Consider the following 22,894-nt stretch of genomic DNA (forward strand, 5'->3'; position numbering starts at 1 on the left):
ATTCACTGCTCTGGTCAGGTGGGGTTAGGCTCCAGGGATGGAAGACCCTTTATAGGGGCAGTTTCCAGGACCCTCGCTGCAGTGTTTGGGCTGCGATACTGCCCCCAGCAACATAGTCTGTCCATTGAGTCTGGAACTAGCTTTCTGGGCCCTCTAAACTCCTTACCATACTCCAGGGTGTTTGCCCTTAAACTTTGTGACATCCTTACAACCTGGTTAACTGCTTGATTTAATTTTGTTTTAATTTTTCTTAACTGTTGTGTCTTTTCCTTTCTCTTATTTTCCCCTCCGATTTCCTGTTTTTTTGTTCAACAGCAGGATCAGGTATGTGGTGAGAATGTGCTTGTGGTAGTGCTCGGCTGCTTCTAGTCATTTTACTCTTTAATTTTTTTTTTTTTGCTTTTTTTTGGTCTGGCATGGTCAGCTCTGACAGATACAAGGAATGGTTGTGAAAGGCAAGGGCCTGCCTCCTAGCCCCCTTTCTAGACATCCTTCCCCTGAGAGCCAACACTTCAGGTGGTCGGGGGCACAGCTCCTTTTGGGGGTGGGAAAGTGAAGCCAGCAAAGCACACATATGCCTGTCGCCAGGTGATGACGACACCTTAGCTTCCTTTAGTGGAGGCGGGGTTCCTGGTGGGACACCTTGTGTCTGTCACAATGAGTGACATTGCATGACTATTTTCCTAACCCCAGAAATGCTTCTGCATGAGCAAAGTAGACGCAGACTTCCTGGCCTGCCTGCTGGATCCAGAGACCTGCTGGATCCAGAGACCTCTTGGTTGTGGCTTCTGCCCTCAGATAGGATGGGTCATGTGGGGTCTGGAGCCACACTGGGTGGCATGCTGTAGGAACTATGCTTGGCCCATACTGGCTGAGCTAGTGCCCTTTTGGAACCATTCTGAGCATTGCCTTCTATCTCTGAGATTTGCATTTTCAATATCCTAGGAAAAGGCTTAAATTGAGATGCCTGAATTACCACTTAGACTGCTGCAGGGAGACACGCCCTCTGAATCTTGGCACCCCCGCCCCCCCAAAAAAACTATCTTTAGTCTCATTCTGACATCCCCCCCAACATAAAAGAAAATCTCAAAATGCATCAGAGATGGAATCTAGGATGCACATTTCTCAGTGCCTGTGTAACCATACTTAGTTCTCCAACCTTCTCAATACAGGCAGGCCATAGCCATAGTTCTCCTGCCTCAGGCCCCACTTCTCAGCAGCCCCGTTCCACTGCTGTTGGATGTGAGGGGCAGATACTGCTAGGCTCAGAGCTGAGTGCTGGCTGTGGTTGCTTCACATACAGGGTCGATGGATGGGTCTTGCTCTGGGCGTTGGCACTGTGATGGTCAGTATTTCACACTGGTTCTCTGTGGTTTGGTGTCAAGACGGTGAAAGGGAAATCAGCTTGGAGACCTTGTGACTGGAAATGACTTACTTGGGTGTGGGGCTCTCATGTGTAGTGCGGCACAGTATTTCCCCTAATGCAGCATCTTAAATGATGCTGCCACTGAAGCATCCTGTGTGGTTTTATTTCTAACGCTTTGGCTTTCTGTGAGCTCATGGACTGTGTGTGTAGTCCCTCCAGAGAGCTCACTTCTTTTGAGTGACCTGAGAGACATGTGTAGCCCAGGTATCCTTGGGATATAAGAGGTGTTGGGAGGCTCCCTATCTTAGGGTAGCCCTGGCTAGAGCAGCAAAGGTGGAGGCTGTCTGATGGATGGAACTGGCACACATGCAACCGTTCAACATGAGCCCTTTTAGATTGAATTAAAACCCCTGGTAGCCGGGGTGGGAGGAGTCAGTTTGATACTGGGGCCATAGCATCCTGACCTTAGTATCTAGTAAGGGGATTTGAGGGCAGCAAACAGACTGTCTGACAGTGACTCTTGTTTCTTCAGCAACCTAAGGAAATTTGTGCTCTGGTTGGCTTCTGTGATGAGGTCAAGGAAGTGCCTATGAAGACCCTGATCCCTGCCACTGTGGCCCTCAAGAACGTCCTCCCGGCCCTGGAATTGATGGACCCCTATGAGGTACCTGCCGTCACTGTCATGTGCTGACTGGGGTATCTGACACCCTACTCTCCCACTCTTCTGTGTTGTCATGTTTTGTGAGTCACAGACTTTTGGTTCCCAGCCTGGCTCCCAAGTATATTTGAGGTTGAGACCACTAGGTGTCCCCAGCAGCCTTGCTTTGCTAGAGGTAGATTCTAAACAGCAGCTTTGGGTGGTCAGGAAGTCAGGACCAGACTGACGTATTCAAATAACAGGCAGTTACTGTTCTACATTGATATCTACCGCCCCTAAATGAATATAGGATGGTGAAGTGATGGTACATCATGAGGATAGCTGTTTAGGGCTGGAGAGGTGGGGAGTGTAGTGGTTTTAAAAGGTTGAGGAAAAGGATCCCTGCCCCACATACGTAATGGACAGTATAGAATTGTCTGTAGGTGTCAGGAAGGTGTCACTTTGCAATTTGGTAGGCAGTGGTTTTTGCTGTAATGTCTCCTGCCCTGTCCTCTTGCTCCCCTGTGGATCCTGCTCTGTTCCAGGGACAGGCCCGAGGGACTCCGGTCCCAGCATTAAAATGCTCTCTTCCTGGCCCTCACAGAAGGAGCTGCTCCAGGCCCACAGTGTGGTTTTCTGCAAGGCGTGTCAGTACATGATGAAGAAAGTATCTGAACTGCTTGCTAGCAATGCCAGCGAGGTATGTTATTTCCTTGACTAGGCAAGGCCTGCTCTGTCAAGTGTCTTCCGCCTTCTCCTTGTCAGAAGGTGCCAATGAGAGAATCCACTGGAAGAAGAGGTGGGGCTCTTGCATGTACCTGGGAAATGCTCTCCCACCTGACACTTGAGCCAACCCTAGTACCTTGAAGGGAGATTTCAGTGCCCTGTGCATAGCCATCCCATCTTGTTCTGTTAACAGCTGGGTAGAGAGGGAGTAGCACCTCACTGTTGGCTGGTTCCCTAGTGTTTACAGGCTCTCTTCCTATCGTTGGCTAGTTTCCCTTCTGACATGATCCTCTCACGTTTTCAGGAAAAAATAATTGAGGCTGTGGGCAGAGCATGCTTACTACTGCCCGCCCCTGCTTCAACCACGTGCAAGGAGGTGGTAGACACATACGGCCTTTACCTGCTGGACATCCTTGTGAAGGAGTTGAGCCCTGAGCTGCTGTGTGGTGTGATCCAGCTCTGTTCCACTGGCAGTGACCCAGTTGAGAAGCTTGAGCAGCCTGTGTTGCCCATACAGCCTGTCCTGCCCAAACAGCCCATGCTGCCTGGTAAGGCCAAGGTGCAGTGAGGGAAAGGGGTTAACCCTCTCAGGTTAAGGAGGACCCTGCCAGCATTGATCCCTGCAATCTCTTGTGCAGCAACTCCACAGAAGGCTGGTGGGTTCTGTAAGGTGTGCAAGGAACTGGTCAGCTATTTGGAGCATAACCTGGAGAAAAACAGTACCAAGGAGGAGATTCTGGCTGCACTCGAGAAGGGCTGTAGCTTCCTGCCAGCCTCCTACCAGAAGCAGGTATGCGGCTGTTCCCTGCTATGCCCCAGTGCAAGCGTGTGGGGGGACCTTGTACTTGATGCAGGCCTGAGCCTGGGAGGCTTTGTGTACAGGTGATCTATTGGTAGTGCATGAAGCCATGAATGGGAAAGGACCCAGGCTAGGGAGGCCTTGTAGGGTGGGAAGGGTCTCTGGGAAGGCTGGGCCCCAAGACCCAGTGGGATGGAAATGTCAGGACTCTAGTAGATAGCCAGCCTGTCAACATTTGTGAGGACACAACCTACCCTGGAACCCATGTCCCTTTCCTTGGCAGTGTGATGAATTTATGGCTCAGTATGAGCCAGTGCTGCTGGAAATCCTCCTGGAGATGATAGATCCTTCCTTTGTGTGTTCAGTAAGTCTCAGTGGGAGCCCTGGCCTTGCAGCTGTAACCTGGGGGAAGAGTGCGGGCACAGACTGTTCTGAGACCTGACCTCAGGGTATGAGTGGGAGGGGGGCTGGCTGCTTTTGGAAACAGTTCAGTCTTAGCTCTGAAGGAGGTCGGCTAGGCAACTCTTTTTTTTTTTTCCTTAACCACATAGAAAATTGGAGTCTGCCCCTCTGCCTCTAAGTTGCTGTTGGGAACGGAGAAGTGTGTCTGGGGTCCTAGCTACTGGTGTCAGAACATGGAGACTGCAGCCCGTTGCAATGTGAGTGTCCCAGGACCTACTGTAGCTTGCCTTCTGCAGGGTGGCTGTGGGAGAGCGTCATGGAAGTGAGTGTCAGGCTGTACCCTGACGGCAGGCCTAACTGCTTTTGTCTTGGGCATAGTGTTGAGGGTTTTTTGCTTTATTACTGTGTATGGCCTGTGTGGGTGCATGTGTACTGTGGTGCACAGATGAAGGTTAGAGGACAACTTTGTGGAGTGGGTTCTCTTAATCTTTCTGTGGCAAGTACTTTTGCCCACTGAGTATCTTGGTGGCCCCTAGTAGTTTTACTTCTGCTTTTAAATCTTGTTCTCTTATGACAGTGCCAGTTTCATACGAGATCACTAGGGATTGCACCAGACCTGTGGGACCCATGCATTGTGCAAGTTCTCTTGTGTTCAGGAGCACATTTGTCCCTGCTGGAGCCTTCACTCTAGGCTGCTCCACCGCCCTTCCCAGCAGCCCCAGGGACCATGGCACTGATCTCCTGGGTGGAGGTGTTTGGCTTGGCCTCTGTTGTGTAATGGTTCACACAACTTTTGCTTCCTTCTCGTGGTTCCTTGTGACCCTGTGATGGGAGATGAGTCATCTTGGGCATTGTTGGGCCACCTCCTTCCTCTAGCTGGGACCTTTGTGCCATCACTACCCTTTTGTGGCACTGTGGTTTCTACTGCTGTGGTGACAGCTCAGCCAGAGGTTGCCTTTCTTGAGCCTGTGCAGCTTTGGGCGAGGAGCTTTGGCAGTCAAGCAGCAGGACAAAGGGGACCAGGTGTGAGTGGATGCCTGGGTTCAGAGCTGCAGGGAGGGACTCTGTGGTTCTGGACTGGTGGTGTAAGAGTCCTCAAAGCTCTGAGGGCCACAGATCCTGTTTTGACATAGTGTCTTGGGTCCTCTGCATCTGGTGACTTCTAAGTGACAAGGATAAAGCCAGGTCACATTTTGGGTGATGTCTGATATGCATGTGGGCCAGGAATGGCGGTCAGCTTCCGAAGTCTAAACTCTCTTCCTTTCTCCTACCAGGCTGTGGACCATTGCAAACGCCATGTGTGGAATTAGTTTTCCAGCTTACAGAAATTGCAGCCTCCTTGCAGGTCTGGGGTAATGAACACCACAGATCTATTCAACTTTGTTATAAATAGGATCCCCCCGTTCTCTCATCTCTCCCCCTTACTGTAGCATTGCTGTCATGTGGAAAGTGCTGACAGCTACTTCAGTGTCCCCTTTCTGCTTGAAGAATGAGGGCATCCTGGGCCTGGGCTGTCCAGCTGTCCTCATACCCATCTGTTGGAGGAGGAGGAAGGCAATGAGCCAGGGGGCAGCAGGAACTTTTTCTGAGTCCTGTCAGGTGTTTGGTAAGCTGAGAGCTTCTGGGGCTGCCTTGTGTACTGAGAAGGGAGCTCCCTCCCTTCCTGTGGTACTAAGGAGTTTTGATTAGAAGGACAGAATAATCAGAGCTTTAGAATAATAAAACTGCTCTTGTAATAGTACAAAGGTGGTTTTGGATGCTCCTGCTGGTGGCTTGGGACATTGCTGTCCGTGGGTTCACCCTTCACCCCGTTTTTGTTTCCTCATCTGTCTTGTTTTGGGTTCTGTGGGCTTGGGTGGGGAAGGGAAGCTTGTGACTGTAACCAGCCCGTGCTCTGTGGCGGTCTGGCCGTGTGTGTGTGCGCGCGTGCGTGCGTACTGTGTCTACCTGGCTTCTGGATCCCTGCTTTGTGCCCTGCATGCCCCAGCCATACCGTTCTTGATAACCATCCCTCTCAAACCAGTTTGGACAACAGAGCTCCTTACTTTCTGTTGGCTTCCTTGGTCACCCCAAGTTTCTTTTCCACCCCCCAGTTGGCAGTACGCCTGTAAAGCCAGCAGGATGCATACATGCTGTTAAAATGGACCTAGATTTTCATTTGTTTTGCACTAAAAAGTTTGTGACAATAAAAACAAAGTTCTGTTAACCAGATCTGGTCTTGTGTCTGTGACATCTCATCCTAGGCGCCGCCAGTACCCCAGGACACACTATGTCACATGTTGCCAGAGCCAGTGTATTGCTGGTTCCATTTGCGTTGCTTTTAAAACAGCATTCCATACACGTTCAGTATTAGTTAAAACAAAACCTGGGGGCAAATCTTGAGGGAATGAATAACTTAATTTAGAAAAGGTATACACACAAACACATTCAAAGCCAGAGGAATTAGTCTGTCTCAACTGGGCATGTCAGGAAGGCAGGGAGTGGGAGCAAACACTCAGTTGTCGACACTGATCTTGTGTGTGTGGAGGGCTGGTGGCACTCACTGCTTCCTGGATGTCCAGCAGGTAGGTGCCAGAAATGCAGGGGGACTTGAACTGCAGTGGTAGGCCAGTTGGGGGGGTGGCTCTGAGCCTTGTCTCCCAGTGTAAGGTCCCTGCTCCGTGGGGCATAGAGGATGGAGGGCTGAGCTAGTCCTCAAACTTCTGGGCTCTGACACCTCCTTACCCTGACCTCAGACACAGAATCTTTTTTTAGTTTTCTTAAAAAAATAACAAATTTTATGAAGGTAGAGATCAGATGTGGAACGTGTCTGGCAGGAGAATCCACTCAGCTTGTGGCTTCCAGGGCCAGCACCAGGTTATCCACACAGGTGGCCTGGGCAGTGTTGGCCATGTTCCTGTCCTGGAGGGTGGCAGGATGGGCTGCTCAGCAGCGAGGCCCATTGTCACAGCTCTGTAATCTCTAGGGGACTCTCCATGATCACGTCCCGAAGCTTGTGCAGAGGGGTGGACTTGGCTGACTCTGTGCGTGCGTTGCGCTCAAAGGCAGTGGCCTCACTGGCTGTCAGTGTCTCCAGTGAGTGGCCCAGCCCCTTCTGGTCATCCTCTGGCAGGCTGTTGAGGTCAGTGGCCAGCAGTGTGCCGGTGCTGCCATGAACCACATGGATTCCATCTGGCCCCTTGAGCTCCATGGGTGGCTTGTGGTGGAAGCGCAGGCTGCCAGTGCTTGGGCTGTGGTCTCCAGGCTCCTCCTCTAGGTCTGTCTGGATCAGCTGCAAGAGGCAAAGACACCCCCCCCCAATGTGGCTCAGCAACTCCCATGAGCTAAGGCTGCACCCAATGTGTGAACAGGTGGTTGATCCATAATCCCACTGGCTGTGTGTGCTTGCTTCCTACCTCACACAAGGCGTCTACCCAGCAGGTCTGACAGTGTTTCTCAAATGGAGGGCAGTGTGGACATTTCAAGGGGTCACCACATGTCCTCAAGCACATGGGTGTCCTGTGCTCAACTTTTATTTATATAGCACCATTGTGATCTGGATTTGTAACCAAGTTGACCTCAAACATGACCAGACTTTAAATGCAGGCCAGAAGCAGGAAAGACAAATAGGTATAAAAGGGACTCAAGTGCTGCATGGTCTTCCACCCAGTGGAATGACCTCTAGATGAAGGCAATTGATGTTGATCTAGTTGCTACAGGTCCAAGGGTAGGCCTACAATCTCCTGAAGTTAAGCACCCCTCAGAAGTGTCTTAGGGTTCCTGGACCACCACTTCTGAGCTCACCACGTCCTCTAGGAAGGACCCCACAGAGACCAGAAAGCAGAACCCCCCATTCTGACTTCATGTAGCTGCTCCAAGCCTGACTCTTGGACTTGGCTGGGGTTGGGGGGAAGCATCCCCAGGAATGGGGCACAGCACTCGGGCACACAGCTCCCACGCGCCCACGGCTACCTCGCTACCTCGGAGACGGAGGAGTGGCTGGAGGAGGCATTTTGCACCATCCGCTGTGCAAAGAGTTTTTTGAGCCGTAGGTAATCCTCCAGGACCACCTTGAGCAGCGAGCCCTGAGAGAGGGAGAGGGTTAACGCCCCTGCTTCCATTGGCAGCTGCCCTACCTCTGGCTCATCCCTATTGGAGTCGGCACACAGATGTCCTAGAGTAGAGGATGCCATGAGAGCCTGGAAACTGGCTAGCCAGAACTCCAGGACACCTGGGCTGCTTTGCCTCATTCTTCCTGTGCCTGGCCTCCCTCTTGGCCCAGATGCTCTCACCCCTATCGAGTGCAGGTCTAGCTGAGCCTAAAGTCTCCAACCTCACCGCATCCTTGAGTGGGGTCCAAGTCCAGCCAGGGACTAGATGAAAGAGGCTTCAGGGAGGGCTCACCTTGATAGGCCCCTCTCGAATGATCTGGCCCAGCTTGGCAATGTTGTCATATTCCTGGATGGCTGCCCGCAGATATCGGTCATCATCAGGCTTGACTGCCGCTGGCTCACGCCCAAAAGTTCCCTGTGGAGAGGGGACATTGACTGGAGCACAGGTTGATGAGAGATGCACACAAGGTAGGGAATCACCCCCCAAAGACCCCAGCTCCTTGGCCATAGGCCTCTGTCCCTGCTCACGTGGGTACGAGTGGGGCTGTTCCACAGGTCAGCAATATCACTCAGGTTCTCAGGCAAGTCATCCTCGTGCTCAGCCTGTGCTGCCAGCTCCAAGTTCCGGCAGAAGGGGTCCAGCCACACAGGGTTGGCTCTGTGGTTGGGAGGTGGGATGGAGTAGAGCAAGGAGCCTCAGTCTTGCCTGTAAGCCCTGCCCATTTCTCTGGACTGCCTGGATACATAGGGACCCCATTGTGGTACCTGGATACATAGGGACCCCATTGTGGTACCTGTGGGTGTATCCTTCAATCCTAGGAACCCTCTAGAACCAGGATTGCATGCCAACCTGGATCAACTTTGTTGGGGAAAGTCTCACCTCACCTCTCTCCTTCACCCAAAGCCGATGATGCATCCTAGTAACTGGGACCTGGACAGGGCTGGGAACCCAGCTCAGCATATTTCTGAGGGTGCAGAGACGTGACTGTCCCATTAGGGGGCGCACACATTCCAAGTTTTAGCCAGTATTTGGGCTACTGTAGACACTTCTCACTAGCTGGGTATTGCAGGGGCCCTCAAAGGGAACCTACAAATCTTGAGCCCACGTACCCATCAAAGGAATACTTGTTGGTGTTGGGCATGTCCATGATGTCAATGAAGCCACAGTTCCCTGCAGGAAGAGAGTTGGGATGAGGAGGGGAGCGGTGCAGCCAGCTGCAGCACTGGGCACCTTGTCCTGGGATCTCATAGCCTTCACTTACCTGCAGAACCAGCCACAATGGCCTTGAGCTTTCTCTTGTGTCTGGAAAGAGGTAGAGAGAGACTCCCATAAGGGAGGCTATGCTCCTGTCTCTGGCCCCTAGCCTTGCCTGCCTCCAGGCCCTGCCATCCAGGAGCAGGTTGGCTAGCATGTTTCAGGCCAAGGGGTGGGGACACTCACATAGTCCTGTAGTACCAGTTCATCAGGACAAAAAGCATGGCGGCCAAGAAGAGGAGGATGGCCAGGATGATGATCGCCATCTGTGGGGATAGGTCAGCCATGAGCATGTGTGTTCATGACACGGCCCACCCAGACCACAGGGGCTGTCACTGGTGGGGTACCTGCAGGGCAGACATATCATCTGGCAGCTGGACAGAGATGGCGGGCTGCACGTCCAGGACATTATAGTTCCGGAAAAGATTTCGAAGCTGTTCCTTGTTCTCGTCAATCATCTGGATGACTCTGCATAAAGATTGTGGCCTCCACTCCATCTCAGTTACCCTACCTCCTAAGAGTCACTCTCCACCATGGCAAGGTACCCTGCTTCTACCATCGGGCCCAATATTCGCCCTCCACCCTGAAGCCTTGCAAGATAAAAACCACTGACCTGGGAGGTCATAGTATCTCACAGCATCCCCAGCCTGTGTCCAGGCTCCTAGTGGACCCTCCACAACAAGTGGACACTCCTTTTACAGACAGGGCGAGTAAGGCTCAGAGGGATGAGCAGGGCTCCTGCTGCCCCCAGTGCATTCTGCCCCAGCTCTGCCTATACAGTGGGACTGATGGAGTTTGTGCCTCCTTTAGGGATTCCCTTCTCAACTACAGGCAGGCAGGCAGTCCATCCAAAGCACAGCCCCTACCCACCGGTCCACATCCAGGATGCGGTTGGTGTCCCGGTTCACCACATGGATGAGCAGTTCAGTCTGTGCAAAGTTTACCCGTCCCTTCTTGTCAACATGGAACTAGGGGAGAAAGGAATTCATAGGGTGTGGCCATGTGGACATTTGGTCTGCTTGGGGGAGAGAATGGGATCAGATAGGTTGGGATGGGATAGGCAGGCATCTTGCAAGAGCCTGTCTAGCCTACGTAACAGCATATCTATCACTGCTGAATCTTCTGGATGACCAAACACTGGACCACTCACTCCCATACAAGGGTGATTCACTATTAGCCCTGTTTTGGGTTAGGAGATGGTGCCCCAGAGACCAGGGGGGCCCTTTCACAAAGCCATGCTGCTAGGAAGTGACAGAGGATGCCTCACCTGCCTCCTTCACCTCCCATTGCCCCAGTCCAAAGACCCCAGGAGCACCTGCACGTCATCAGTGTTGACAGTGGCGCCAGTGATGTTGGAGAGCAGGCGGATGAACTCTTCCTCAAAGCCTCGCACACGGTCTGGGATCTCATTGATGACAATCTTCACGCGCTGGTCATCCCTCAGGATGTAGATGCCAATGATGGCTGTGTCATTGTGGCCTGCCAGATCTCGGGCCACAATGTCCACCACAAAATAGCCAGGGCTATAGGCCATGAAAAGGTCGAAGGTACGTAGGATGCCATCCACGCTCCCTATGGAAGAGCCAGGGGTAATACAGTTCAGGGGCCACCCAGCATTCCTGAGTGCACCCCTTACAACTTCCCCTTCTTGGGAAGGGGTCAGGTTTCAGCATATAGCTCAGACTGGCCTGGAATTCACCAGGTAGCCCAGGCTGGCCTCAAATTCTCATTCCTACATTTACCTCCTGAGTTCTGGGACTACAGGGATGTGCTACAATACCCAGCTGAAATCCCCTTATTTTTAACTGTTGCTCAAGTTTTTACTTAAACACTCTGTATTTTAAACAAAACATAACTGGAGGATGCCCTGCCCAAAGATGACCAGGGTCTGTGTCCATTTCTGAGCTCCCTTAGGGTCGGTCTTTCCCATGAACTAGACACATGTACTTCAGAATTCCACAACTACATTAGCAATGATCAGAGGTAGTTCAACCTAGGCTCCTCAAAAAAGACAGAAGACTTTGATTCAAAACCCATCACTTTCTAGCTTTGTGACTTTTAGCAAGCTCCTTAGCTTCTCTGAGACCTGGTTTATTAAAGCAGTAAGGCTAGGGATGTAGCTTGGCAGCAGCACTTGCTCATCTTGCATGAGGCCCTGGGTTCCATTCCAGCACCACATAGAAAATAGGGCTCAGAGGAAAAGAGGACAGTATCTGGTTATGTAATGGAGCAGGTGGCATATGAACCAGACCTTGAAGGACAAGGGAGGTATACCTGGGGGTAAGATGGGAGTTAGGATGGCATTCCAGGAAATGAAGGCAGAAGGGTCAGAGGTCCAGGGGTGAATGGGGTAGAGCCCATAAGGATGGTAGAGGGCTGTGGGGCCCAAAAGGGACTAGAAGGAAGATCTGGGGAGCCTTGAATATCAGACCGAAGACTTCCTGGCTGTCAAGACTGTCATATAGAAAATGAGTCCACAGGAGAGAAGCGGGGGGCAGGGATGGTGGTGGTGTGTGTAATGGGATGGGCATCTTGTGGGATCATCCATATAGGTGAAAACTCAAGCTTACGGGTGCCTTGCCCAAGGCCTGACACGCAGGAGAGGGGCTCAAATGGAAAGATGGGGAATACTGGAAAAGGGGATAGGGAGGGAGTAGACACACAGAAGGATGGATACATGGGTAGATGAATGGGTGGATAAGGAGATGAGAAAGGAAAAAGAAGGGCTGGAGAGATGGCTCAGCAGTTAAGAGTACTGGCTGAGGACCCACGCTTGATTCCCAGCACCCACTTGGTGGCTGACAACCATCCATGACTCCAATTCCAGGAGAATCAGACATTCTCTTCTGACCTTTGCAGGCATTGCATGACACAGGGGCACTTACATACGCACAAACAATACACTCATACACATAAAAATGATTAAAAAATATTGTGAAAATATGTATCTTAAAAAAGAGAAAGGACTGGGGATGTAGCTCAGTTGTTATGTTTTACCTACATGAAGTGTATCCATGTCAGGCAATGTCTCTGGAGGTCAGAAAAGGGAGTCAGAACTGAATGATTGTTAGCCACCATGTGGGTGCTGGGAACTGAACCCAGGTCCTCCAGTACTCTTAATTGCTGAGCCATCTCTCTAGCGCCCCCTTCATCCCCTTTTTGAGACAGGGTCTCACTATATATCCCTGGCTGTCCTGGAATTCAGTATGTAGACCAGGCTGGCCTTAAACTCACAAAGATCTGCCAGCTTCTTCTGGGATTAAAGGCATGCACCACCATGCCTGGTTCAAGAACATTCTTGGCTACATAGAGAACTTGAGGCCAGCTGGGGTGTACAAGACCCTGTTTCGATAAAACGAAAAACAAAACAAGGCCAGTGAGATGGCTCTGTGGATAAAGGTGGTTGTTTTATGTCTGACAAACTGGGTGTGATCCTCAGGATCCATATGGTGGAAGGAAAGAACCAACTCCCACGAGTTGTCTTCTGACCTCCACATGTGTGTCATGGACATGCCCCACCCCCCAGTAAATAAAAATGTAATAGGACACCACAAACAGGAAAAAGAAAGTGTGTGGATGCAGACAGATGGGTAGGTAGACAATGCAGAGCAGATGGAACTAAACACAGGAGCAGAGAATACGTGGGCAGACAGAAGGGCTGACATAGATGGCCACTGAGGCCCTGTGGCATTCACAGGACTCTGGACTACAGTTCATGCAATGGCAGGGGCTCCTACCCATGGTGAAGACCTGGCCTATATCCTCAGAGTCATTGGCAAGAGCCCGGAAGTAGTGGATGGCCAGAATGCTATAGAAGACCAGACTGTTGTTGCCAATGTCTGCATCCAAGGCCAGCACCTGGATCAGCTCCGACCCCACCTTGGCGTCAGTGGCCACCCCTGTGGGAAGAGGCAGGCCATGTAAATGTCAGGGAAGGAGTCACCCATGCCCTCAGGCCCTGGCTGGTTCATGCACCTGCGGTGTACTCAGCTTTGGTGAAGCGCGGTGGCTGGTCATTTATGTCCTCTAACACGACGCGCACCTCCTGCAGGGTGAGGTCAGCCAGCAGGTCGAGGGCTGGAGAGGGTCCTCGGGGAAGTGTCCAGCTGCGATTGCTGGATGCCTTGACGATGAAGGAGAAGACAGCTTCCCGCTCCCGATCCAGGTCTTGGAGCACCAGCAGGCGTCCATCTGGTTGCAGGTGGAAGCTCTTCTCCTCATTGCCGGCTGCAGGTAGACAGGGCACATGAGTGGTAGGACACTTGGGATCCTCTTCAACCCCAGGGCAGGTGGGGCACTGGCTCCGTCAGCCCCACCTGTGATAAAGTAGTACACAATGGCGTTGGGACCCTCATCTGCATCCATAGCACCCGTCACGTTGCCCACGAGGGTGCCACGAGGTGAGTGCTCAGGCACCGTCAGCAGCTGGTACTGGGGGCTTCCCTTCTGCAGGGGAGGAGTTGTCACAGGAGATGCAGACTTCAGTCCTGGCCAGAGGACTCTGGGTACCTACTTTGTGGGTGCTGAGGAGTCTACTGCCCAGGGACCAAACAGAACCATCGTAATCTCCATGAGGACAGGGCTGGGTTTGGAATCATCTGATGCCTAGCACCTGAGTACATGTTCCAACATATGTTTATATGCTAATGTGCATGCACACAGCCTCCAGGGGACATCCCAGCTCTACGTGCACACATGGAGACCACAACAGGGTTCCTCGGCTCTACTGGCCACTTTGGCTCAGTTTTAGCTCAATACCCCAGAGTAGATTTTCATGCTCTATGTATACACATGGACGTGCATGCCTATAATGTGGACACAAGTGCAAGGATCCTAGGCATTTGGGGCTACTTTTTGGATCACTGGGTATTGCCTTGAAACAGTGCCTGTCCTTGAATGTCATAGCTATTCAGTGAAGAGCTGTTTCTGTAAGAAGTGCGTGTAGACAGAGGCTTACTGTGTTGTGCATCAGGACACACTATGCCGATTAGTGTGTAGGCATGAGGGCAGTGAATCCCTTTGGGGATATGATGGGTACAGGGGATGGGTGAGCTCACAGGAGGCCTCACGAAGAGGGGTTCGTTGTCATCAATGTCTTCCAGGGCCACCTGCAATGGCTGCATGGTCTCATATGGCACTGGCTGACCCAGGTCACTGGCCACCAAGATGAGCTGGAGGCAGAGGAACCCAGTCAGAAGGGAAGGATGGTGTAGGTTGGCTTAGGGCCCTAGGTGAGCTCTTCTAGACCTGGGTCCCCTGAAGTGGTCCAGGAGACCACCACATTTCCTATCCCAGCCCTGTCCCTTACACTGTATACTGCCTGCTTCTCACGGTCCAGGCGCTGAGCAGTCTGGATGAGGCCACTGACTGGGTCAATGGTGAAGCACTCCCAGTCACGGTTGCCTGCTGTCTTCAGGAAGCTGTAGCGCACAGCCCCGTTGAGGCCTTCATCCTTGTCAGTGGCGTAGACCTCATACACATTGGAGTGCAACGGGATCTCCTGTGAGGCACATGGTGAGGGGTGCCGGGACATGGAAAATCCCAGAGCCAGGCCCTGACAGAGCTCTTGCTTTCCCCATCCTTCAGTCAAAGCTCTTATCCACAGACAGTCCAACTTGGGACACACATACTTTAAGTTCTCTTGGAGTGACCATCTCCTGCCATCCCCCTGGTCCCAGTGCATGCTGATGGATAGGGAAGCAGGTGCGGAATCCAAAGTCTAGGCCAAGGATACCCTTTGTTCCGTGTCTGTCTTGCTTTCTCTGCTACTCCAATCACTGACACTCTTGAGTGTCCCCAAACAGTACCACCCACCACCCATCCATGGGGTAAATGGAGAACATGCAGAGTGGGTACAGATTGGTCATGATTAATGGTGACTAGTTCATGGTGGAACTTGGACATACCCCTTTCACCTCTCCAAGCCTCAAATGCCTGCATTCTCTTGAGTTCAGTCTAAGACATGGAAAATCTAATTATAGTCATACACTGGCCTATACTAAGGCTGCCCTGGGCAAATGCCCTAGAGGATGGTTCTTGGATTTTAGTTAGAAAATGTTCAGCCCGACCTAGCGTCATTGTTTGTTCACTGTTTATGACAAGAAATTCCAAATGGCAGTGTCATCTAATTAATAAAACATGAGATGACAGATGATTACTTTATAAATGCTGGTTGTTCAGGAGACATGGATCTTCCAAAATGCAGAGCCTTTGAAGGGAGAACTTAGCAAATGGGGCCTTTGGTGTGAAAAAGTAGATTATTATTAATTTATGCTCCATCTTCTCCACAAAAAAAGATTTGAAGCAACTGACAAGAATATATGAATTATAATGAGAACGAATGAGTTAAGATTAGAATAAAGGAAAAATAGGTGGCATAGATGGAAGTGGAGGGCAAGGTATGTGCCCCAAATCTCTGCAGATTTAAGGAGGGGCTGACCACTCTGAGCTCCCTAGTGGGCAAAGCAAAGAGGACCACTGAATGGCTGCAGATGTGATGCCAGGACCAATATTTCCTATAGCCTAGTCCCAGTCCTGGGATCATTTTCTCTTATGGCACCTTAAAAAACAATAACAAGGTGGCCTTAGCACTGACATTCTGAGGTGTGGAGACTTGCTCAAGTTTGTAGGGGAAAGGACAAGTCAGAGATATTAGAACTATACCACTAAGGAATGTCTGTCTGGGCCTTAGGAGCGAGGAGAGTAGAAGACAAGAGCACTTCTCCTGACTTTAGTTGGCCAGTTAGACCAAGGAATGAGAGAATTCAGCGATGCTGGGCTTGGTCATTTCCCTTGGGTCTCAAGAGGAGGCTGGTCCCCAGGCCAGGCTGCCTGTATTTTAGGATCAGCAGGGGCAGTAGACAGACAGAAGAGCCTTGTGTTTATTTTGAGGTAAGTCTGGGGGAAGTGGGTGACTGGAGACCAGATGGCCTTGGTAGAGTCTAGGAGTAAGGGATGGTACGTGTGCTATTATTAGTCCCATCTGTGGATGAAAACACTACAGAGAAGCCACTTGCTCAAGGTCATCTGACTGGTGAACCACAGAGTTAAACATGAACCCAGCTCATCTGCTAGCACAGCCTACGGACCTAGTCATCGCTCAGGTCTTTTCTGTGTGGCACTGGACAAGTCTGCTCCTTTGTCTGGTTTCTGTTTCCCACTCTGACAATGGGGCTGTGCACTCTGCCAGGCAGTGACTGCAGAATGAGGTGGTGGGCTGGATGTGAGGAAGGGTGTTGTTGGGCAGTGGTCTCAGCAACCAGGAGTACCTCTCTGATGTGCAGGATGGTGCCGTTGGGTGGGCGCACAAAGATGGGGCGGTTGTCATTGACATCAATGACTTCTACCAGGAGCATGGTGGTGCCCCAGAGTGGGGGCTCACCACCATCCGTGGCCACCACAGTCAGGTTGAACCTCTCATAGGACTGCAGTGGCCGCTGTGTGGTCACCAGGCCTGAGTCCATGTCCACGTGGAAGGCCTCTGGTAATGGGAGAAACAGGGGCATGGTCTGGCTGAGACAGCCCTCCTGTCTCTCCTCTTCCCCCTGTCCCAGGGCTGTAGACACAGCAACTTGCCTCTCTCCAACTCCTAACACCTCCCTGCCCATGACCAGGGCAAGCTGCATACCCATTCCGGGGCCCTCGAGTGAATAGGTCAGCTGTCCATTGGAGCCCTCATCCTGGTCAGTGGCCAGCATGGTGATGACTGAGGTGCCTGCTGGTTCATTCTCGTACACACTGGTGCTGAACTGTGGCTTGGAGAACTGCGGCCGGCAGTCATTGACATCAAGTACTTGGATTACCACCTGGGGGAGGTCAAGGTCAAAAGCATGATAGAGGCTACCTCAGGAGACCTGGTCATACTGGTTAAGGTGGGACAGAGAAGAGATAGACAACATCCTGGGAGGTCTTGGGTCTGGGGATGTGGCTTAGTTGGTAGAGTGCTTGTCTAGTACGCAGGACGCCCTGGGTTCAACCCCTAGCATTGCATAAACTGGGCGTGGTTATCCACGCTTGTAATCCTAGCACTTGGAAGGTAGATGCAGGAGGATTGTGAATTCAAGGTCATCCTCAGCTACATAGTGTGTTTGAGGCTACCCTGAGATATATAAGAACTTGCCCCAAAAGAGGCATGGTCACTATGTAGCCCAGGCTAGCTTCAAACTCCAGATGCTCTTGAGTGCTGAGATTACAGTCGTGTACCAAACACCCAGCAGGTTCTGTCATCTGATGTCTTATAATGTATCAGAGTCTGACCCCAGGCTCTTTATGGAACTCCTTGAGCCTCAGATTCCTTAACAGTGCAAGGGGCGGTGAACAGAAGAGTCTTCTCTCTCGGGAATCTTGCAAACACACATAATTCTGTCAGCTATGTTCTTAGTACAGTGTGTAGCTTGAGTAAATAGTTAACATCAATGACCGTAGGTAGCAGGTTGCCCAACCTGGGCCCTGCCACAGGAATCCCTCACCCGGCCCCTCCAAATCTGTCTTTTGCTTCTCCCTATGGTGTCCCCTTCCCCCAAGACTAGCTTTATTCTCTTGACCTTCATTCTGGATTGCTGGGGTGCCTCCACACCCTAGAGCCCCTCAACCAAGATTTGTGACTGGAGGAGACTTGGTCTCTCTTGCTGATGCCACAGCCTCCAGCAGGACCTGTGGGCTCTGCAGACTGCAAGGCCCCTTCCCTAGCTGCCTAGGCTCCCCACTCAAGTATGTTGTCATCATCACAGTCCCACCCAGTAGTGATTCTGAGGGGCCCCTTTTGGTATACAAAGCACTTCTAGGCCACCTGTCTTCCCCGATTTCCCATGGCCACACTTGTGGCTTCCTCTGTAAAGTTCAGAGAGACTCAGTGGAAATAGAAGTGGGCCCAGTTAGCAACCTGAACAAACAAGGCCTTGAGGCTTGGGGCTTTGGGAAGAAGAGGGCAGAAAGAGTTTACGAGCTGGGGCTCAGAGCTGCACCGCAAATTCCAGAACTGGAATGTGAAGGGGGACTTCAAGAATCATAAATAAGGGGCTAGGATGTAGCTCATTTGGTAGACTGCTTGCCTAGCTGGCATGAAGGCCTGGATTTGAATTCCCAGTATCACATTAAACTGGGCATGGTGGTACACCCCTGGAGTCACAGCACCTAGGAGGCTGAGGGCAGAAGGTCTCCAGTTCAAGATCAACATGAGCTACATAGCGAGATTTTGCCTCAATAAAAAGAAAACCACCCTCAGGTAAAGATGGCTATTTCAGTTTGGACTGCTGGACTGTTTCAGCGGGATAATCAAAGAGGCTGGACCATGGCACACCCCAGGCTTCAGCTGGGTCACATCCAGGTGTGCCTGGTTGTCTGTGCAACATTTTGGAACAAGAGATCAGTCCTTGATAGCTCTGCCTTCCTAAACTACAGCTACTGGCACCACCTACCATTCTTCTTCCTGTAACCATGCCTCTTAGGGGGCTGACGGCCCTGTTCCCACCCACAGTGTCACTCTCTATTAACTTGGCTTGCTTCCTCCATAGCCCCCGTGTCTGTGTCCCTAGCCCAAGATGCTGCCCTTCACCTGTACAGAGTTTTCTCGACGGTTGCTGGCCACATCCCCAGGGTTGTCTTTGGCTAAGGCAGTCAGGATATAGTGGTCTTTCTTCTCCCGGTCCAGTGAGGACAGTATATAGATGTCACCCTAGATGGAGGACAGGGTTTCAGGTGATCCATCAACTTAAAATGTTTACTGAGCATCTACTACACTGGATATCAGTGGATCTGGAAGGCTCTGAAGAAAAGCACTTATCTTCATGGTGCTCCAAATCTGGTGACTCTTCCTGCCCTCATACCCCCAGTGTATCCAAATGGGATGACTAGCTCAGGATGGAGTCAACTGCCTGACCAGGCCCTGACATAGAGCAGGTACTCTCACAATAGGCACTGCTCTTAATTCCAGGCACTATATCTGAGTGCCCACATGGAGCAGAAATAAATTCTCCTGAAGGAAAGCATGCAGGAGGATAGGGGCAGGGAGGAGCGGGAAAGGAAGAAAGCCCAGTTCCAGCAACTGGAGAAGGCTCTACCCCACCCCTGCCCAGTTTGCAGGGCTCTCTCCTCATACTGAAGACATCGGGCTTTTGATCCAATCAGCAGACATTTGCTCATTTCCTCTGAATATCTGTTCTCCCAAAGGGCTGAGACTCAGGGGCATGAGGGTCCACCCTTTTGGATATCTTCCCTCTCTCGACATTGAGTATAAACCCATGCATACAGAAGGCACTCAAATACAGTGCCCACTTTCCACAGAGCTCCTAAGCCTTTTTTTTTTTCTCTTTGAGACAGGGTCTCCCTATAGCTCCAGCTGGCCTAGAACTCACTATGTAGGCCAGGCTAGCCTTAAACTCACAGAGATCTGCCTGCCTCTGCCTCCAGAGTGCTGGGATTAAAGGCATGCATCACCACACCCGGTTTTCAGCCTCTCTTTGACAGTCCCAAAAAGCTCTCCCATGGACTTTTATGAAGACTTTGGGCCTGATGAGGACACATCTTGTCCCTCCAAAGGGTCAGTTCCTTCCATGTGTGTTGGGACAGAAAGGCTGGGTCTTCATAGCATCTAATACTCTGAGGAGAGTTCAGATAGAGAATCTTGAATTCAGGGGTTGGAGAGATGACTCAACAGTTAAGAGTGCTAGTTGCTCTTGTAGAGGACCCAGGTTCGGTTCCCAGCACCCACACTGTGGCTAACAACTGTCCATAACTCCAGTTCCAGGGCATCCAACGCTGTCTTCAGACCTCTGTGGACACTGCATGACCCAAGTGTACTTACACACATGCAGGCAAAACACTTATAAACTAAAAATAATAAAATAGTTGGGCGTGGTGGCGCACACCTATAGTCCCCAACACTTGGGAGGCAGAGGCAGGCGGATCTCTGTGAGTTCAAGGCCAGCCTGGTCTACATAGTGAGTTCCAGGACAGCTGGGGCTTACAGGGAGACCCTGCTTCAAAAAATTCAAATTTTTTTCTTTTTTTTAAAAAAGAATCTTGAACTCTTCAGATGTCCAGGAGACAGGGCCCAGAAACAGGGAGACAACTGGGATATTTCTGGTGGCTTCTCAACCCTGGACTCTAGGTCTTCAAACTCCCAGGCCCTCCACTGCTCACTTACCGTGGTAGGGTTGATGGTGAACTTGCCCTCCCCATCCCCAAGACTATATTCGATGAGGGCAAAGTTGCCTGAGTCAGTGTCAGTAGCAGTGACCCTCAGGATGATCGTGCCCACAGGCACATCCTCAAAGACGGCCTCCTGGAGAGAGAGATCGAGTAAGTCAGCAGGTGTGGTCACTCCTGGAGTCCAAGCTCTGCCCAGGAATTCCCTGATGGTGTGGGGACCCTGGGCAGCATGACAGAGGGTGTGGAGGCTGGGAGAGGTAAGTAGAAGACACAAAAACCCCAGGGAATAGGCACACAACCTGACCCCCTCCATATTGGTCCAGCCACCCACCTGGTAGGAAGGCTGGTCAAAGATGGGGTTGTTATCATTGATGTCCACAATCTCCAGGTAGACAGGGATCTCAGCTGCCCGGGGTGGAGACCCATTGTCTGAGGCCCTCACTGTGAAGTTGAGCCAGTGCACTTCTTCATAGTCCACTGTCCGGTTGGCAATGACCTTCCCTGAGACACAGAGGTGTCCACTGATGACATTTTAGCCACTTCTCATTCTGGCTGTCTAAATTTTGCAAAGGATCTGGGGCTCTGAAGGGCAGGTGGGACCCTTAAGAAGGAAGGTGGGCAGGCAGCCCTGCCTCACAGCAGAACAGAGGTTGAGAGGGAATGCTGACAGCTTCTTGTACACACTGGGATGAGTATCAGTGACCCCAAAGCATCCTGAGATACCTGTCAGAGTCCCTGCTCCCAAAAGATGTGACTGTAGGAACTTGGGTGGCACCAGAGTGTGCTAGGGTTCCAGCAGACATCTATGGATTTCCATCCCAGCCAGAACTAGAAAACTGCATCCTCTACTAGGGGGAAGTGATTAGAGTGACAGTCATCTTGAATCTGGCCAAACTACTATGGGTCTAGGGTGGGGCTCCAACGAGATGGTGAGGATCGAGTCCTGCTGGGGGCTGGGGCTAATAGGTAGGAACATGTGTTCTCTCACCCCTCCTCTGGCAGATCTGCCACCTACCTGCTGAAGAGTCTTCCAGCTGGACGTAGCCTGGGGGTGTGAGGTCCAGCAGAGTGTAGGTGATTAGTCCATTGAGACCTTTGTCAGAGTCAACAGCTGCGACGGCAATGAGCGTGGTACCAGGGGTGGCCCCCTCCAGGATCCGCTCTGTGTAGTAGGTGATCCCAAAGGGCTTGAACTGCGGCGTGTTGTCGTTGACATCCAGGATGTTGACCGTGAGCTTGGCTGGGGTACAGGTAGTGAGTGAGGACCAGGGATGGGCTTCCTAGGCCACAGCCAGGTCCAAGGCAGTGTCTCACACCCTCCTGGGGCTCTATTTTATGGGCATATGTGTGTGTGTGTGTGTGTGTGTGTGTGTGTGTGTGTTCATGCATGTGCAGGTGCATGTGTGTGGGTACACATGCATTTGTTGTGTGCCTGCGTGTAGAGACCAAAGGACAACCCAAGTCTTCTTCCTTGGTCTCTTGCTTACCAGGCACTCCCCGAGTAGTTTAAGCTGACTGGCCAGCATGCCCCAGGGAATCTACCTGTCTTCACCTCCCAATGCTGGGAGTACAAGTACATCAAGTATATGTCACTACGCCTGGCTTTTGTTTCTTTAAAGACAGGGTCTCACAGTGTAGCCCTGGCAGGATTGGAACTCACTATGTAGATCAGACAGGGCTCGAACTCACAGAGATGTGCCTCTGTCTCCACCTCCACAGGTCTGTGCCATCACACCCTGACATTTTAATGTAAGTTCTTGGGATCAACCTCAAGTCCTCATGCTTACAAGGCAAGCACTTTACCAACTGAATTATCTCCCCACTGGCCCAACTCTCAGACTGTGACATACAACCTTTTGCTCTGACCTGGTCATCTCCCTCCCATTAGAAGAGGCTTGCCTTCTGCCAAAGGGCTGGGGGACCTTGGTAGCACCCTTGGCCCTTTCTGTGTCAGTTTCCTGACATGCTTTGTGAGCTAGGATGAAGATGCTTTGAGATGCTTCCCCGATCTAGCCTTCTCTAGTCTCCTCTGAGCTGTCCCCTCTGCTTCAGCAGCTGGGCCTGTGACCCTATGACCTCAGGCATGTAAGAGATAACTGAGTGTGCCCTTCCCTCCGGAAAACTTGGGCTTCTGGGCTATAAAGATAACCAGCCGAAGGCAGTAGTCACTTGAAGCCACCCTATCCGTACTGTCCCCACTACTTACTCTGCTAGCCTATCCCGTCCAGCCTATAGCAGCTGCCCAGCTTATGACCCAGGAGGATGGCAGCACGTGTCTCCTTCTCAATCATCGAGCTTGTCCCATGTGGTTTGTGGCCTCCAGTCACCTTCCCTTACTCTTTGGTTCCTGTTCTTACCCCTGGCTTCCTATCTGATAGTGAAGTTCCTGTCTCCTGTTCTCGATACGCCCTGGCTACCAGTTACATAGTTGGATTCCCATATTACTCTGTTGGCCTGCCCTCCTCCCAAC

General features: G+C 51.5%; 2 protein-coding genes across 2 annotated transcripts in view; one reads left to right on the forward strand and one right to left on the reverse strand.

Annotated features, from left to right (window-relative positions):
• Psap (prosaposin) overlaps positions 1–6,141 on the forward strand; it is a 32,721-nt gene extending 26,580 nt beyond the window's left edge. The window contains exons 8-16 of the mRNA XM_008836643.3: positions 316–324; positions 1,304–1,345; positions 1,899–2,030; positions 2,608–2,703; positions 3,034–3,277; positions 3,368–3,519; positions 3,812–3,892; positions 4,080–4,187; positions 5,205–6,141. Coding sequence (XP_008834865.1) covers positions 316–324; positions 1,304–1,345; positions 1,899–2,030; positions 2,608–2,703; positions 3,034–3,277; positions 3,368–3,519; positions 3,812–3,892; positions 4,080–4,187; positions 5,205–5,240 — 900 coding nt within the window. The 3' untranslated portion in view covers positions 5,241–6,141. The remainder of the gene's footprint in view (positions 1–315; positions 325–1,303; positions 1,346–1,898; positions 2,031–2,607; positions 2,704–3,033; positions 3,278–3,367; positions 3,520–3,811; positions 3,893–4,079; positions 4,188–5,204) is intronic.
• A 44-nt stretch (positions 6,142–6,185) lies between these two features.
• Cdh23 (cadherin related 23) overlaps positions 6,186–22,894 on the reverse strand; it is a 426,621-nt gene continuing 409,912 nt past the window's right edge. Inside the window, exons 49-69 of the mRNA XM_029565149.1 lie at positions 21,440–21,664; positions 20,756–20,925; positions 20,420–20,557; positions 18,830–18,949; positions 16,904–17,081; positions 16,545–16,756; positions 14,585–14,776; positions 14,334–14,447; positions 13,593–13,722; positions 13,252–13,503; positions 13,014–13,175; positions 10,592–10,848; positions 10,147–10,244; positions 9,624–9,744; positions 9,463–9,542; positions 9,284–9,324; positions 9,132–9,192; positions 8,550–8,679; positions 8,314–8,436; positions 7,890–7,994; positions 6,186–7,201 (exon numbers count right to left, since the gene is read on the reverse strand). Coding sequence (XP_029421009.1) covers positions 6,875–7,201; positions 7,890–7,994; positions 8,314–8,436; positions 8,550–8,679; positions 9,132–9,192; positions 9,284–9,324; positions 9,463–9,542; positions 9,624–9,744; positions 10,147–10,244; positions 10,592–10,848; positions 13,014–13,175; positions 13,252–13,503; positions 13,593–13,722; positions 14,334–14,447; positions 14,585–14,776; positions 16,545–16,756; positions 16,904–17,081; positions 18,830–18,949; positions 20,420–20,557; positions 20,756–20,925; positions 21,440–21,664 — 3,236 coding nt within the window. The 3' untranslated portion in view covers positions 6,186–6,874. The remainder of the gene's footprint in view (positions 7,202–7,889; positions 7,995–8,313; positions 8,437–8,549; positions 8,680–9,131; positions 9,193–9,283; positions 9,325–9,462; positions 9,543–9,623; positions 9,745–10,146; positions 10,245–10,591; positions 10,849–13,013; positions 13,176–13,251; positions 13,504–13,592; positions 13,723–14,333; positions 14,448–14,584; positions 14,777–16,544; positions 16,757–16,903; positions 17,082–18,829; positions 18,950–20,419; positions 20,558–20,755; positions 20,926–21,439; positions 21,665–22,894) is intronic.

The sequence above is a fragment of the Nannospalax galili genome, unplaced genomic scaffold (assembly GCF_000622305.1).
Source record: "Nannospalax galili isolate Female #2095 unplaced genomic scaffold, S.galili_v1.0 scaffold1437, whole genome shotgun sequence".
NCBI lineage: Eukaryota > Metazoa > Chordata > Mammalia > Rodentia > Spalacidae > Nannospalax > Nannospalax galili.